The sequence below is a fragment of the Centruroides sculpturatus genome, unplaced genomic scaffold (genome assembly GCF_000671375.1).
Source record: "Centruroides sculpturatus isolate CEXI.00-Female unplaced genomic scaffold, Cexi_2.0 scaffold31, whole genome shotgun sequence".
NCBI lineage: Eukaryota > Metazoa > Arthropoda > Arachnida > Scorpiones > Buthidae > Centruroides > Centruroides sculpturatus.
In genome coordinates, this window is record NW_019384496.1 from 314,583 (window position 1) to 330,178 (window position 15,596).

The 15,596-nt window shown below is 31.0% G+C and overlaps 1 protein-coding gene across 1 annotated transcript in view; it reads left to right on the forward strand.

The window, feature by feature from the left end:
* LOC111621920 (cytochrome P450 3A5-like) overlaps positions 1-8,146 on the forward strand; it is a 34,486-nt gene extending 26,340 nt beyond the window's left edge. The window contains exons 10-17 of the mRNA XM_023364171.1: positions 719-876; positions 947-1,016; positions 3,127-3,287; positions 5,698-5,786; positions 6,346-6,489; positions 7,314-7,457; positions 7,801-7,960; positions 8,038-8,146. Of these exons, the coding sequence (XP_023219939.1) occupies positions 719-876; positions 947-1,016; positions 3,127-3,287; positions 5,698-5,786; positions 6,346-6,489; positions 7,314-7,457; positions 7,801-7,960; positions 8,038-8,115 (1,004 nt within the window). The 3' untranslated portion in view covers positions 8,116-8,146. The remainder of the gene's footprint in view (positions 1-718; positions 877-946; positions 1,017-3,126; positions 3,288-5,697; positions 5,787-6,345; positions 6,490-7,313; positions 7,458-7,800; positions 7,961-8,037) is intronic.
* Positions 8,147-15,596: the final 7,450 nt, after the last annotated feature.

Here is a 15,596-nt window from a genome sequence, read left to right on the forward strand (position 1 = left end):
GGTAGATCAAACTTCTTTGCCAATTCACAAATTTTCATTTTTGTATCGAAGTCTTTAATAATGTTAACTTTACATTCCAAAGATAAAGTTTTTCTTTTCTTGTTTGATGCAGAAGAATCAGTTCTACTTCGTTTAGATGACATAGTAGAGTCTCTGAAGTCTCTGTAGATATAACAAACACAGAAATAAATAACACAAAATAAATTGTAGCTATAGGTCGATTCCGCGCAACACGTCCGAACATGTAAGCCGAACAATAGTGTGAGGGGAGTGAGTAATTAAGAGTTGCGTGGCACTCAAACAAAAGACGAATCGACGAGATTTGAAAATCGCGTAACTCCGAATTCGCGTAAGTCGAGGTATTACTGTATATTATAATCTGAAATACTGTATTTACTCCTTTCATTTTAAAATTACAATATAATTATTTTCAGAAATACGCATAACACACGATGTGCCAAAATTTATCGCCGGATAATATCTATTTCTCTTTTTTCAATATTTTCAAATTTAAAATGTTTTCATATACCTTGTCGAATCTCACACTACAGATGCTTTCAACATAATAAAGTGCTCTAGACTTATCTTCAGGTTCGTGGGTGACATTTTCAACATCTATAGCGCACAATAACTTTTGGATCATCCTATAATAACATTCTTCATATCGTTAAATAGTTCGTAAATTTTCTATAAATGTTTGAATTACTAAAATAATCAGTTTTCAAAATTACACTAATAATATACGTTAACATTTTTGCAGTACTTTTTCCTGCGGTGGCCAGACTCGTTCGCTTGACTATATTTGACCCACAATCTGTCAATTTTTTTAAACTTGCTATCGATGACGTGATAAGCAAAAGAAAATTGTTAAAAAAGGTAATTTAAGTAAATTATCAGTAAACAGAATAATTTTTAGATAACATATATAGCCTATATCTTTCGACAGGATGAAACCCCTAGAGATTTTCTTCAGTTGTTATTAGAAGCAATAGAAAATAAAGGAAACAAAACTGAAAGTAAGCATTACGATAATTTTGTTTTAATCATTTAATTTCATCTTATTAATATATCAGTGATCCATTTGTTAATCTTAAAAATTTTTGGTATTATGGCAGAACATATAAGTTATAAATGGACTACAGTTAAGAATTTTATATATCGCCAGTAATATAGTTACAGTACATAAAAATCAGTCATTGTCTTTACACACAAGTCTTCGAAAGATTTCCAATTTTCCTCTATATTTATATTTTGAGAAACAACCCGAAGTAAATTGTATCAAATCTTCATTATGAGATTGGCTAAAATTGTGTAGTACATACTATTTAATAATAAAAATACTTCATTATGAGTCATTGAAAGTTGAGGGAAATTTCAAAAAAATATACAGTACATAAACAGTATCGTAATTTGCCAAGTGCAAATCAGCAAATTCGTAAAATTTTTGTTTATTTTGAAAAATCCGGATAATCGAGGTTCTACTGTATTATCTTCCGATTCTTATACAAATCTCCACGTTTTGAAATCCCCTTAACACAAAAATCTCGAAAAACAAGAAAATATTCCGTGGATATGTATATAGATATGTATGTGTGCAAGTGCATATGTTACTGTGAAAGACCGAAATTAGAGAATGTCGATATTTTCCAGTAAATGTCGACACATACAAAATACATCGGTGAAAGGCCGAATATTTGGTTATATTATTATACCTTCGAACAATCGCCGGTGTATGTCGACAAGCACAGATAAGCTTTGGTGGAGGTCGAAACGACACCCGAGAAGCTGATGTCAACAGAAAGGCGACAGTCTGTCGCTAAATTCTTCGCTGTTTCCTTTCGCTCAAATTGATGATACCGTACGAATACAAGTCCCTGATGTCGACCGTGGTCGTACACATTCCCGAAATGTGTTGGTGGTTGTTGTTGGAATAGAAGACTCCGACTTTTATAAATTAGCAAACAAAAATGATACCCTCAAGCAGCTTTATACCCGTAATCAGTTCGTAATTTGTAAAGAAAAGTTACTTTCCATAGATGAGATTTCTTCTCAAGAAATATCTCTGAGAGAAGCAGGTGCAGCTAATTCGAAAAGTGGAGGGCAAGGCTATACAAGTTGTCATTGCAAAAGGTTGTGTTCCACGAATAAATGCAGTTGTAAAACAAGGGACTCTCGTGCAATTCAAAGGGCCATAACAGTTTAAGTTGTTGCAATAAATAAGATTGTATAATGTTAATCACATAATAAATTACCAAACGATCGCCTAAATATCGGGCTATAATATGGCTAATTAAATGTTAATCACATAATTTATGTGTAAGTTTATTATTCTATTATTTGCTTTAATGATTTGGAATGTACTGTTCGTTTTAGTGTTCAACGGTTTATTTACATGCGCTGTTACTTAAGCTTTCTCCTATTTTGACATTAAAAAGTTGCATTTTTGTCTTAACGTAATAAAAATATTTTTATTCAACATTCATCATTAGTGCATGCTGAATGTCGACATTTGTCATTGTAGGTGAGAAATAATGATATTTAGCAAATATTTCGTACATACACGAAACGACTGCGTGAATGGTCAGATTCACCGGAGAATGTTGAAATTCGCCAGATATCGGTCATTCACAGTAACACAAATACCTGTTTGGAAATTCAGTCATTTCGACTGTACAGAATACGTTTTCTCTTACGAATTCAGTTTTGAATTATGCTACAGTTAATGAGGTAATGAAAGATATGGTTTATAGAAATAAACTAATGATGTCCCGGGTACTGCAACAATGTAAGGAAGGAATGTATATACAGTCGACCCCCTATAACACTGCTGATAATTCTGTTTTATATGAATTCCATGTTGTACGAGTCACTTAGATTTTACAAATACGTGAGCCGTTCACAGCCCGGCACACGTATTTGTAAAATCTAAGTGACTCGTACAACATGGAATTCATATAAAACGGAATTATCAGCAGTTTTATAGGGGAGTCGACTGTATACTGTATGCTTTGGAGACCCCAGAGCGGAATACTGACACCTTTATCCCCTGGCCATCCAGCTTGCTATCGGAATGGAATAGATCACAATTTTATGTTTATGATTAAAAATTTTATTTATATTATACAGAATTTGATTTGGATGATGTGGTGAGCCAATGCATTACGTTTTTCGTTGCTGGATACTTTGGTCCAACATCAACTATTTCGTATTCTGCTCATGAATTAGCAGTCAATCCAGATATACAGGAAAAACTTATTAACGAAGTTGATGAAACTGTTAAACAATCGGTAAGTTTATTTATGTTATTAAACATTATACAAGACTTCACAAATCGGTAAAAAACTGGAGAAAATCAAAACATACGTAATTAACAAACTTTGCCAGAGTTTTACAATCAATATAAATGTACACATGTTAGCCAAAACAATGTCAACGACTTAGATATTTTATTTCAAATTAAGCACATACTGTATAGTGTATACCAGTGGTCCTTGCTAAATCCAGATTTTTCCAAGGCTCCCTATGTCAATTTCTAACAAGTATAATTTGCGTAATAACGAAATAGCCGATATATTTTTTAATTAAAGAGTTAGGATGTTAAGTAAAAAATAAATAATACACGTATTTCAGATAGTAAAAAAATGTAATTGAACAAATTCAATTAATTATAATTAGTGGGATGGATGGTCCTCTTGATTACTGCAGATTTTCTCAAAACTTCAAATCAACTGGACAGAGTCACCCTCATTTCCTCCTCATTGATTTTCGTGCAATGCTTACTTTTTATCACAATGACAAACTCAACTTCGCACAAATAAGAACTCGCAAATGGAATTAAGATTCTCTGAGCTTTACCACTCAGAAGGGATATTCATATTTTATTGATTTCCAAAATTTAGTTAATTTCATGCTACTAAATTCTGTTTTCAACGTATTGTCGGGAAGACAAGTAAATAAGATTCTCTTCTTATGCAGCAATACATTCAGATGCAGGATTGGCATTAAACTAATTTTGAACCCATTCTAATTTATCGTTATTATTATTTTAAAAATATTTCTCAAACCAGATGATAAGCTATGATAAATGTTTTTAAAAAACAGATTTCATACCTCGAGAGAAATCAACTCTATTGGAGGTCAAAACTGTTGCAACAAAGAAAAACATTCTTTTCCTCTGTCTTTATTTATTTTTCTTTTCCGTAGTTTATCTTTTTTATGAAAGCTGAAATTTTCTCAATCGACTTTAAATGCATGTTGCTTCCATGCAGGGAGAGTTTCAGAGCATTCAGCTTTTCAAAAATATCACATAAGTATGCTAGTTTTACTAAAAACTATTCATTCACAAAGTTTTCGGCATATTTGTGGTCTTTTTTTTTAAGAAAAATATAATTTTCCTGTCGCAGTACAAAGGTACGAGACAAAACATTTCTTCGAGACAGCCATCGCTCTCTCTCGTGGTAATGTTTTGTGCTTTCTCAAAGTGCTGTAGTATAACAGACGTGTGCTCGGATCCCATTCCTTACATAGTTTTTAAAAAATCTTGCCTTCAACGGCCGAGTTTTTATAAAGTTTACTACGTTTACTACATATTCTAAGACCTAGTTCAATGTAAGACTGAGATATTTTGATGCGAGTACTTTCATGTGATTAACGCAATGGATCCACTGTGCATGATGGTCTTTGCATTAAAACGGTGTTTGCAATCCTCCATAACACTCGGACATAGAACGAGCACAATCAGTACAGATGTGAATACATTTGGCCCACTCCAAATTTTTTTCAGATATAAAAGTATCAAGGATCTCGAACAAGCCGTGAGCTTTAGCATCTGAAGTGATACTTTTACAAAACACAAAGTCCTCTACAATGTTATTACTATCTATAAACTGTATATAGCAAATCAAGTGAGCGTCATTATTATCGTCCATGGTTTCATCCAGTTGCACCCCAAATTCATTTCCTTTTATTTTTTGAAATAATTGAACATTGGAGGGCCTTTGCTATGTGCTGCATTCTGCGACTGATGGTGTTATTGGACAAAGGCACTTTTGAAAGCGGCTTCCCAGCAGAGTCACCAATCATAATGTTCACCATATCTACAGCAGCTGGTAGAATGAGTTTTTCTGCTATAGTATGAGGCCTTTATACATTTTGCAATTCTATGTGTCACTTTTATTACTAAATTAATGATTTGCACTAGGTCTGCTAGATGTCGCATCGTATCACATTGAGTAGAAAGTGGAAGTAAAATTATAAAAATTTTATAACATTTCGTGGCGCCCCTGTGGGGAAGCTGCGGCTTCCTGGGCGCCACGTCGCACACTTTTGGAACCGCTGACATCATCTCACATCCTTAAATTTTTAATGAACGTTTTTGAAAGATCCCGCGTTTCTGCTCCTTAGATATTAACTTTATTTACAAATTTTTATTTATTTTACAGAAATGACAAAAATATACCGGAGAAAGTGTGAGACAAATTCGATTATCACATTGACTTGTGCACTTTACACTTAGAGTCTATATTGAAAGATTGTAAATTACTGTTTAAAATTTCGATATTTATGTTTTCATTTAATAACATTTTTGTCAATTAACTATATAGTTAGTTTGAAATAAGTGGACATTATTTAATTAACACTTCAAAATTGATTATTGTGTCTAATTATTGATATTTTCTGTAAATTAATATTTTTAAGGGAGAATTAAATTACGATACGGTTTCTGAAATGAAGTATTTAGAGGCATTCGTTCAAGAAATAGTTCGAAAACATCCTACAACAATCAGGTAATTTTCACACAATTTATATTTTAATATAATGTTATAATTTTTTTTTGTAATTGATTAATTTAGTATATTACTAGCAGATGAGCTCAGCGTTGCCGGGGCAAAAAATAACAACATCAAAGATTAATATTAGAAGTAGGAAATAATCTAACAAGTTATTTCGTACTTTTAACCTTTCTGTTATATTATATTATAGTATTTGATTTGTATAACTACAAAGGTTCTAAAGGTAAGGGTCTATCACACCAAGTGATTAAATAAAAATAATCTTTTAAAAATGCAACGAAAGCAGATAGGACCAAACAGTTTTTCTTAAATTTAACGTACAGTTCAAAATTTTAAAAATCGAATTAATTAATTTTCTTCTATTGGCTTTTGATTGAGCGATTTATACAATGGTCAAGTTTTATCTTAATATACTTATATTGAAATGAAATTGTTAATCTGTAATTTTTTTATTTTTCAAACTAAAAATTACTCTATTTAGTAACGTTTTTTAAAATAGCATTATCATAAAATGCAAATATACACAAATGACATATTTTATACATATATGTAGATTAGAGCGTAGGGCTGTAGAAGATCACGAATTGGGCGATACAGGAATTGTCGTTGAAAAGGGCACGATGATAGCAGTACCTATTTATGCTCTTAACCATGATCCTAAGTACTTTCCAGATCCAGATAAATTTGATCCCGAAAGGCAAGCTTAATATTTAATATCATTTTATTTCTGAATTACTTTCTACAATATTTTAAAGATTTTTTTTCTTATAGTTNCTGTATTAATTAGTAGTGGTTGATCACCCTCCCTCTTCCAGGAGTAGGTGAATTACTTCGACCCCCTTCCACAATAGTTCCTTTTTTCTATTGGACCAGCAGTATGGTGGTATTCGAATATGAAAATTACATAATATAAGATTACCGATGAGAACAAAGTATGTTTAAAGCAGTTTCCAATGGTGCCGAGTTTAAATATTTGGTTTGTTTTTTGTGAAGTTTGATTAGTTCTCAGATGACCACTTGATATTCAGCTGTGAATGGAACAGTTTCTTAGATGTAGAGAAAAAGTTATGATGCCACATTTTCAATTGTGCCATTTTGTACCATGATAAACATGACAATGGTAGGCTAAAAAACCAAACTCTTTATATAGTTTTTGTTTTATATAACTACAAAGGTTATCTTATGTAACGGTTCATCACACCAAGTGATTAAATAAAATAATCTTTTAAAAATGCAACAGAAGCAGATTGAACCAAACAGTTTTTCTTAAGTTATTTTATTAACGTACAGTTGAAAATTTTGAAAATCGAATTAATTAATTTTTTTCTATTGGCTTTTGATTGAGCGATTTATGCAATGGTCCAGTTTTATCTCATTCGACTTATATTGAAGTGAAATTGTTAATCTGTAATTTTTTTTAATTTACAAGCTAAAAGTTACTCTATTTAGTAACGTTTTTTAAAATAGCATTATCATAAAATGCAAATGTACATAAATGACATATTCTATACATATACGTAGATTAGAGCGTAGGGCTGTAGAAGATCACGAATTGGGCGATACAGGAATTGTCGTTGAAAAGGGCACGATAATAGGAGTACCTATTTATGCCCTTAACCATGATCCTAAGTACTTTCCAGATCCAGATAAATTTGATCCCGAAAGGCGAGTTTAATATTTAATATCATTTTATTTATGAATTACTTTCTACAATATTTTAAAGATTTTTTTATAAAAGTTCTTTTTTCATAATCGATGGTTAAAGAGATAGACTGATTGCAATTTTTAAAAATAAATATATATGTATTAAGACATCATTTTAATTAATATTTCAACTAATTTTTATATTCATTTTAATTCTTCCGATTTCTTGAATCAGTCACACAATATAATAAGGTTGTTTTAATATTTATAATTTTTTAAAATATTTTTTATGTGTTTTTAATATATGATAGTTTTAATAATATATCACGAAAATTTTTCAATTATGTGCGATGTATTTCTGTAGATTTTTATCTTGCAATAATAACATGCTTCCTTTCACCAATTTGACATTTGGAGTTGGACAAAGAAATTGTATAGGTATGAGATTTGCATTGATGGAAATTAAGATGGTTCTAGCTAAAACTTTACAATACCTTAGATTTAAACCAGGAATTAATACAAAGGTAAAGAAATATAACATTGAAATATTCTGAAAAGTTTTGTATATTTTAAAACACGAAATATTTTCCTTTTATTACAGAAAGAGCCTGAGTTGCTTAAATCAAGGGGTTTTAATCGCCCAAAAGATGTATGTTTAAAGATTGAGTTAAGAAAATGAATTTACTTTTTACCTAACACAAAGTCAACTTCAGGAATATTTCATATTTATTAATTAGTCTTATTTGCTTTGGTTTCATTTATTTGAAAGTAAAACTTTAAAAAATAAATAATGTTATAAACAAAATTTTCTTAGTCTTAGTGTGAAAGCAACATTTATTAACGGTGCAAACTATTGAAAAATATCTTTTATCAGCAATGGCAAAAGTTTTTTCAAACAGGCAACCGAGCACATAGGGTGTGTGCCGAACAAGGGCACCAAAAGACAGTTCTATTTAAGTGCCTGATTTAAATACAAATTCAAAAAATTAAAATTATGAATTCCAACGGTCCAAATATATCGTTTGGACCGTTGGAATGCTTTTGAATAGGATTCGACGAATTTAAAAAATTCCAAGTTTTGTGGAATTAAAAACTTATGCTTGCTGCTTCCTAAATTGTTTTAACGTACTCGACATAATTTTTAACTGTTTTCGAATGTTTGAACAGTCGTATCTCGAATGGAAAGGCCGTCTTTTTGAAGAAATTTTGAATTTTTTGTGATTTCTCTGTGAATTAATATCCTTTAGTTTATTGCAAAACAGGATTCTTAGACTGGACTTCTTGGTGAGTATTCTTGCCTTTGCTTACCGTTGTTAGTTTTCTTGAGCTAACTATGGCTGGTGATGAAGGCTTTTTCGGCTTCTGAATTTCGTAGGGCCGCATTGGCGTTCTCGAAGAATTAAAGGAATACCTAATAAATAACGAGAAGGTAAAACTATGTAAGACACCGCATATCGAATATAAGGTTAATAAAGTACAGCGAATCATCGATATTTACGATGGTAACTCGATTACTCAAGATGTCAGGAAAACTTGATTTATTATTGAAGGAGCAAAAAATAAATAAAGTTTTATTGGCTAAACAAAATGAAATCCTAGACAAACTTAATTCATTAATGCTTAATAAAAGACCGATTTGTTCTCAACCTTTATCATATAGTGCAGTTCTTCAATCTAGCAAGAGCGTTGACACAGTCAATAAAATCAAGACACCTAAACCAAGGCCGTCTAGATGATACAGGCCGTAATACCAGTTGAATGACGTCATATGCTGGGGCCGTGTTAGTTTATTATGTATTCCATTTACATTTAATTCTAGAGGTATATCTCTTAAATAATACACCATATTTTACTGTAATTGTATATATATATATATTGTTCAATTCAATAATTTAACATTTTATCAATCATAATTATTTAAATAAGTGTTATCGATGGTTAAAGAGATAGACTGATTGCAATTTTTAAAAATAATCATGTAATCAATAATAATATGTATTGAGTTTTTATACGTTATTTAAGACATCATTTTAATTAATATTTCAACTAATTTTTATATTCATTTTAATCCTTCCGATTTCTTGAATCAGTCACACAATATAATAAGGTTGTTTCAATATTTATAATTTTTTAAAATATTTTTTATGTGTTTTTAATATATGATAGTTTTAATAATATATCACGAAAATTTTTTAATTATATTTGATGTATATCTATAGATTTTTATCTGACAAGAGTAACATGCTTCCTTTCACCAATTTCTCATTTGGAGTTGGACCAAGAAATTGTATAGGTATGAGATTTGCTTTGATGGAAGTTAAGATGGCTCTAGCTAAAACTTTACAACACCTTAGATTTAAACCAGGANGCTATCTTCTCTAATAATAAACTGTTCATCAAAATGATGTATGCAAACTACAGAATTAGTACTGGGTTCAAAATCTTTTCTATGTATTGCTTTAATCCATTGTTTACATCGAACAGGATCTTTGGGAAAACTGAAAACGTTAGTGTATTCCTTCTGTGTACCATAATTAGATGTACATCCGGGCACACAACATTTTCTGGCATCTAAAATTAAAGAAAATAATTTAAATTGCTATTTATAAATATACGTATAAAAAAATCTGAAAAAGTATAAAGTTTTAGTTTTAAATACATAAAATATATAGTACATTTGTTTGCAAGGTATACGATATATATGCATCTTATGTTAGAAACTGGTCTTTGTTTAAAAAATGTTAAATAAATTTAAATGTAATCAATCTGAATTGTCTCTATTGTATTCGTGTTTGCATTTTGGACATATGTACAGTAATCAGTTACATTTCTATATATACATGTACTGTACAGTACAAAGATTTGGGAACTGTATCTTTACCATTATTTTTCGTTTGACATATGATTTTCTTCGAACATATTGTTTTATTTTTTTGTTTATAAGAATTTTTATAAATACAAATTTATACATCTATTTTCAAAAAAATATAGAAAATAAGAGTCATATTGTTTAAATTTTAGAATAGTTTAAACAAGTTTAGTATTATATTGATCATTTGCTTATATGTATATTTACATCTAAAAATGATAAACGTACAGTATATAGTTCTAAATTCTTATTTTATTAATAAGTTATCTCATTTACTGAACTAGGATAAAAATAAAATAACCAAACTACATTAAATTATCAAAGTATGAATTTTTTGGAAATCATTTACATTGAAAACATCAGTTAGGCTTAGCGTTCATGAATAAAAATAACTTATTTTCTTTAAGATTTAATATGTGAACATCAATCTATTGTAATTCAAGTTTAACTTACTTTATTGATTTAATATTAATACAGTGGTACCTTATGATACGTACGCCCCAGCATACGAAATTTTCAGGATACGACATGAAATTCGAACATATTTTTGCTCCACGATACGAACAAAAACTCACCATACGACATTACATTAGTTCGCAGCTCCATTTTTTATTCACTTCTGTTCATTGGTCTCAGTCCAAGTTTTGCTTCGTCGTGGAAGGATCTCGCTCGATAATGGAAATCTTGAGGTATTATCATGAGATTTTATTAAAAAGAAACATCCCAAAAAGGTTTACACTAGCTGTATTGCTGCTCAGAGTCATGGCATTTGCCTAAGTAATTTTAGAAACATTTTAAAAACTAGGCAAAGCCAAACCTCTTTGGATAGATATTTTACCAAACGACTTCTATCCAGTGAAAGTGCTCGTGGAAGTGAAGGAAAGAAAGCAAAAAGCAGTAAATAGAAATAATAAATATATATATAAAACAACATTAATTTTTTAAAATCTTTTCTAAGTTATTTCTAAGTTATTGTTACATTGTTATGAAAGTTAAGTTTTAGTATCATTTTCTTTCTCCCTCTCTTCCGCCATCAGTTTACACCTCCATCGTCGTCTATCCTCAAAAGTAAAGTGCAAATAAAACATGTTTTTATTAATTATTATTCTATTATGGTTATTTATTCATTTACAACTACGAAACGCATTTTTCAGTGTTTTTCTTACTATAGTTTTTTTTTCAATGTACTACTTAGCTTTAATTTGAGTGTGATTTTCGTGTTGGAACGAATTATTTGGTTTTACGTGTAATCGTATGGGAAAAAATGATTCATCTTACGACGTTTTCATGATACGATTTCAGTTTCGAAACGGATTAATTTCGTATCCTGAGGTACCACTGTACATGGAAATAGTTCACAACTAATAATATTTTTAAATTCAGCATCCAACCACAGCTAATCCGATCACAAATGAAATCTCGTTCAGGTCTATCTTGTTCTAACGTGTTTCTAACGGACTCGAGGAATGACGTCACCAAAAGTTTCGGCTTCAGGTTTACGGCCTGTATCATCTAGACGGCCTTGCCTAAACCTAATCAAGAATACCCAAAGCGGCAACATTTGTAACAATGAAGTTCTAGGCAAATGAATAAAATTAACATCGAGTGGTCTCGATGTTAATTTTATTCATTATTAGAAAGGACTTGCGAGACTGTGATAAGACTTCAAGGACAAAGTTATTAAATAAACTATCTTTCTTTTCCATTGCGAATTTTACCTGAAACAGAATAATAAATTGTTCTTCAGCTTTTTGGAAAGTTTAATCGTGGTTTCATGTAATTTTTTCCTAATGCAGTTCTCTAAAAATGTTAAGGCCTTTCTCTTTTCCAGTTCAACAGAAACTACTCTGCTGCATATTTTCCTAACTCTATTAACTCCGATTTTAAGTTCACGAAAAATTCTGTACACGATCATTATTTTTACTATCACTTTTGTGATACACTAACAAGAAATTTCGGCAGATGTAGTTGTCTTGATTTTATTGAGTATGTAAAACCTATTGCCAGACTGAAGAACTTCACTAAATGTTAAAGGTTGAGAAAAAATGAGTTTTTTATTAAGCTCTAATAAATTACGTTTGTGTAGAATTTCGTTTTGTTTACCCAATAAAACTTTACTTTTTCTCTCCTTCAATAAGTAAATCAAATTATTTTCTGCCATCTCTTCCATTTTTTGAGTAATCGAAGTACCATTGTAAATATCGACGATTTGCTGTACTCTATCAACTCTATATTCGGTATGCGGTCTCGTACTTATTTTTCCTTGTCGTTATCTATTAGGTATTCCTTTAATTCTTTGAGAACAGCCAATGCGGCTATACGAAGTTCAGAAGCCGAAAAGTGATTGTTATATAAAGGTCGGATTAGCAAGTGTAATCTGTAACATGAAAATTTTCAACTTTACCATATTAGACTGTAAACGACCGGTGGCCTTTCTCATACTGAAAACAACGTAAACGCTGATTGGAACGTGAAGCAGATATATCCAAACATTCAGACTGTTTAACACCACGAAAATACGAAGAGATAACAAACGATTGGCGGTTCCTAAAAATAAACAAACAAAACTTAAAATTTTCATAACGTGACGATTGGAGTTTACTAAATTGTAAATGTACTGTACACACAATGTTAAATATTAAGTTTGTTTGAAGAAATGTTTTCACCTACTTTTAGTACTATCTTCAACTTAAATTATAAAGTTTGAAATTTTATTTTATTTTAGTTAATAACTTTTTGATTTAGTATGTATTTCCAAGATAAAGACATAGTTTAATAAGTTAATTATGAAATAGTATCAAAGAACAAAGGTACTTTATGATCAATAATATTTGTAGAAATACTGTTAAAAAGAAAGCCGACAAGGGCTTACTTGCACCACATACCTAAAGTCACGAGTCACTTTACAAAGTTGTGTGGCGCCTTCTTTTACGATATTTTATAGTAAAATATTTATCATAAAAAGGCAAACGGCATCTTTTTCAAAGTACTGTGAAGTTTTAGAATATTCGGCTTATTTACACCGCAAAATAGACGCCGATACACACCAACACACACGAGCTTACCGATTTCTCTAAAGGTTTTGTTTTTAATTTTTTTAAATAGTATTTATTTAATTTTTTTTGTTCCATAGTCTCGAAACTTCGAGAAATGAAATTACCCGAGAGTCAAATTTTGACCGATCACCAAATCTCCTATGCGTTCTTTTATAATTCACTAGCAGACCCCGCCAGGCCTTGTTGTGGCTCAAAATGTATGTATTATAAATGTATAACACTTCCCCCGTGGGAGAAAATTTTTCGAAAAATTTCTTCTTAGTGTACATTCTCTTGACGTACTCTATTAAAAACGCAAAAACCCGCATTTAAAATAGTATAATAGAAGCCAAGTTCTTTACAGTAAGCCTTAATCCTGTCCCTCTCCCCCGCGGGGGGAATATCGAAAAATCCCTTCTTAGTGTACATTCTGTTGACGCACTCTATTAAAACGCAATCAATAACGCAAAAACCCGCATCTAAAATAGTATAAATAGAAGCAGAGTTATTTACGGTAAGCCTTCCCAGTAAGGCTTATCGTAAAGAACTGTTCATCTCTCATGTTTAACGGAATAATATACAGCCTATGTCCACCCTGCAGTTCCATTCTAAATATTGGTGAAAGAATTTTTGAAATCGGATGAGTAGTTTCGGAGATTACCTGCTGCATACAAACTAACATACAAACATTACCTCTTTATAATATTACTAGCAGACCCCGCCAGGCCTTGTTGTGGCTCAAAATGTATGTATTATAAATGTATAACACTTCCCCCGTGGGAGAAAATTTTTCGAAAAATTTCTTCTTAGTGTACATTCTCTTGACGTACTCTATTAAAAACGCAAAAACCCGCATTTAAAATAGTATAATAGAAGCCAAGTTCTTTACAGTAAGCCTTAATCCTGTCCCTCTCCCCCGCGGGGGGAATATCGAAAAATCCCTTCTTAGTGTACATTCTGTTGACGTACCCTATTAAAACGCAATCAAAAACGCAAAAAACCGCATCTAAAATAGTATAAATAGAAGTAGAGTTCTTTACGGTAAGCCTTTCCCGTAAGGTTTACCGTAAAGAACTGTCCATCCCCCATGTTTAACGGAATAATATACAGCCTATGTCCACCCTGAAGTTCCATTCTAAATATTGGTGAAAAAATTTTTGAAATCGGATGAGTAGTTTTGGAGATTACCTGCTGCATCCAAACTTACATACAAACATTACCTCTTTATAATATTAGTATAGATAGTATATAGTATAGATAACATAAGAAACAAATTTCAAAAAAATTAGTTAACCCCCCTCTCTCCCCGCGGGGGGATTTCGAAAAATTCTTACGATACATACCGGTACGTCATGAGAACGTGTACCAAATTTCAACTTTCAACTCCTAACGGTTTGGACTCTGCGTTTATTGTTATCAACCCATATCGACTATATTATAAGATTGCTATATCTAGATGCTAACATGAAAATAAGAATTACTTACATTAATAACATTTTCATAAAATTCTTTCAAATTAAACTTTAGAATTTCAAGATGACTATCGAACACTTTTTAAATTCGCTTGTGCCAACGATAGAGCGGTATTAGCGCGAACTACATAATGGCGGTCGCTATTGGTATAGTCTGTTGGCTGTTAGAATTAGAAAGTGTTCAACCTATCTAATATAGGCCATCGTCAGGTTTAATATTATAAATGTTCAAAAATAGAACGAACCGTTTTCGAATATTTTACATATTTTAAATTCAAAAAACTAATTTAACGTTAAAATAAATTGAAAGAAGTGTGTATATTAAATAAATAAAACAAATAATAAGCAAATAAAACATAGAAAACAAAGCTAACTATAAAGAAACATGGTTTAATCTTCTTAGTTCCCACCAATTTTTAATATTAATGTAATTAAACATAAAAAATACTTAAAACTGAAAAAAACGAAAGAAATGCGTTTATTTAGAAGAAAAAGCTTCAAATTTTATTTTCCATTGTCTCGCCTTTCTGTGAAATCTGATGCTAATGAGTCATTGTATACACAGCTGGATGACCTGGAACACAGCTGGAGTTGGATTTTCCGGGACATTCTCATAGACGTCTCGGGAGGACAAGGGTTTAAAGTAGGGTGAATACTAGCTGGCAGCATATTTTTAAATATTTTTAAAAAATTAAAAAACTATTGGAGGTCGTTTTTGATATCAGAAAGTAGCTTTAAATAACTTTACCGAAGGAAAATCCGTGCACTAGAACTTTAGAACGAT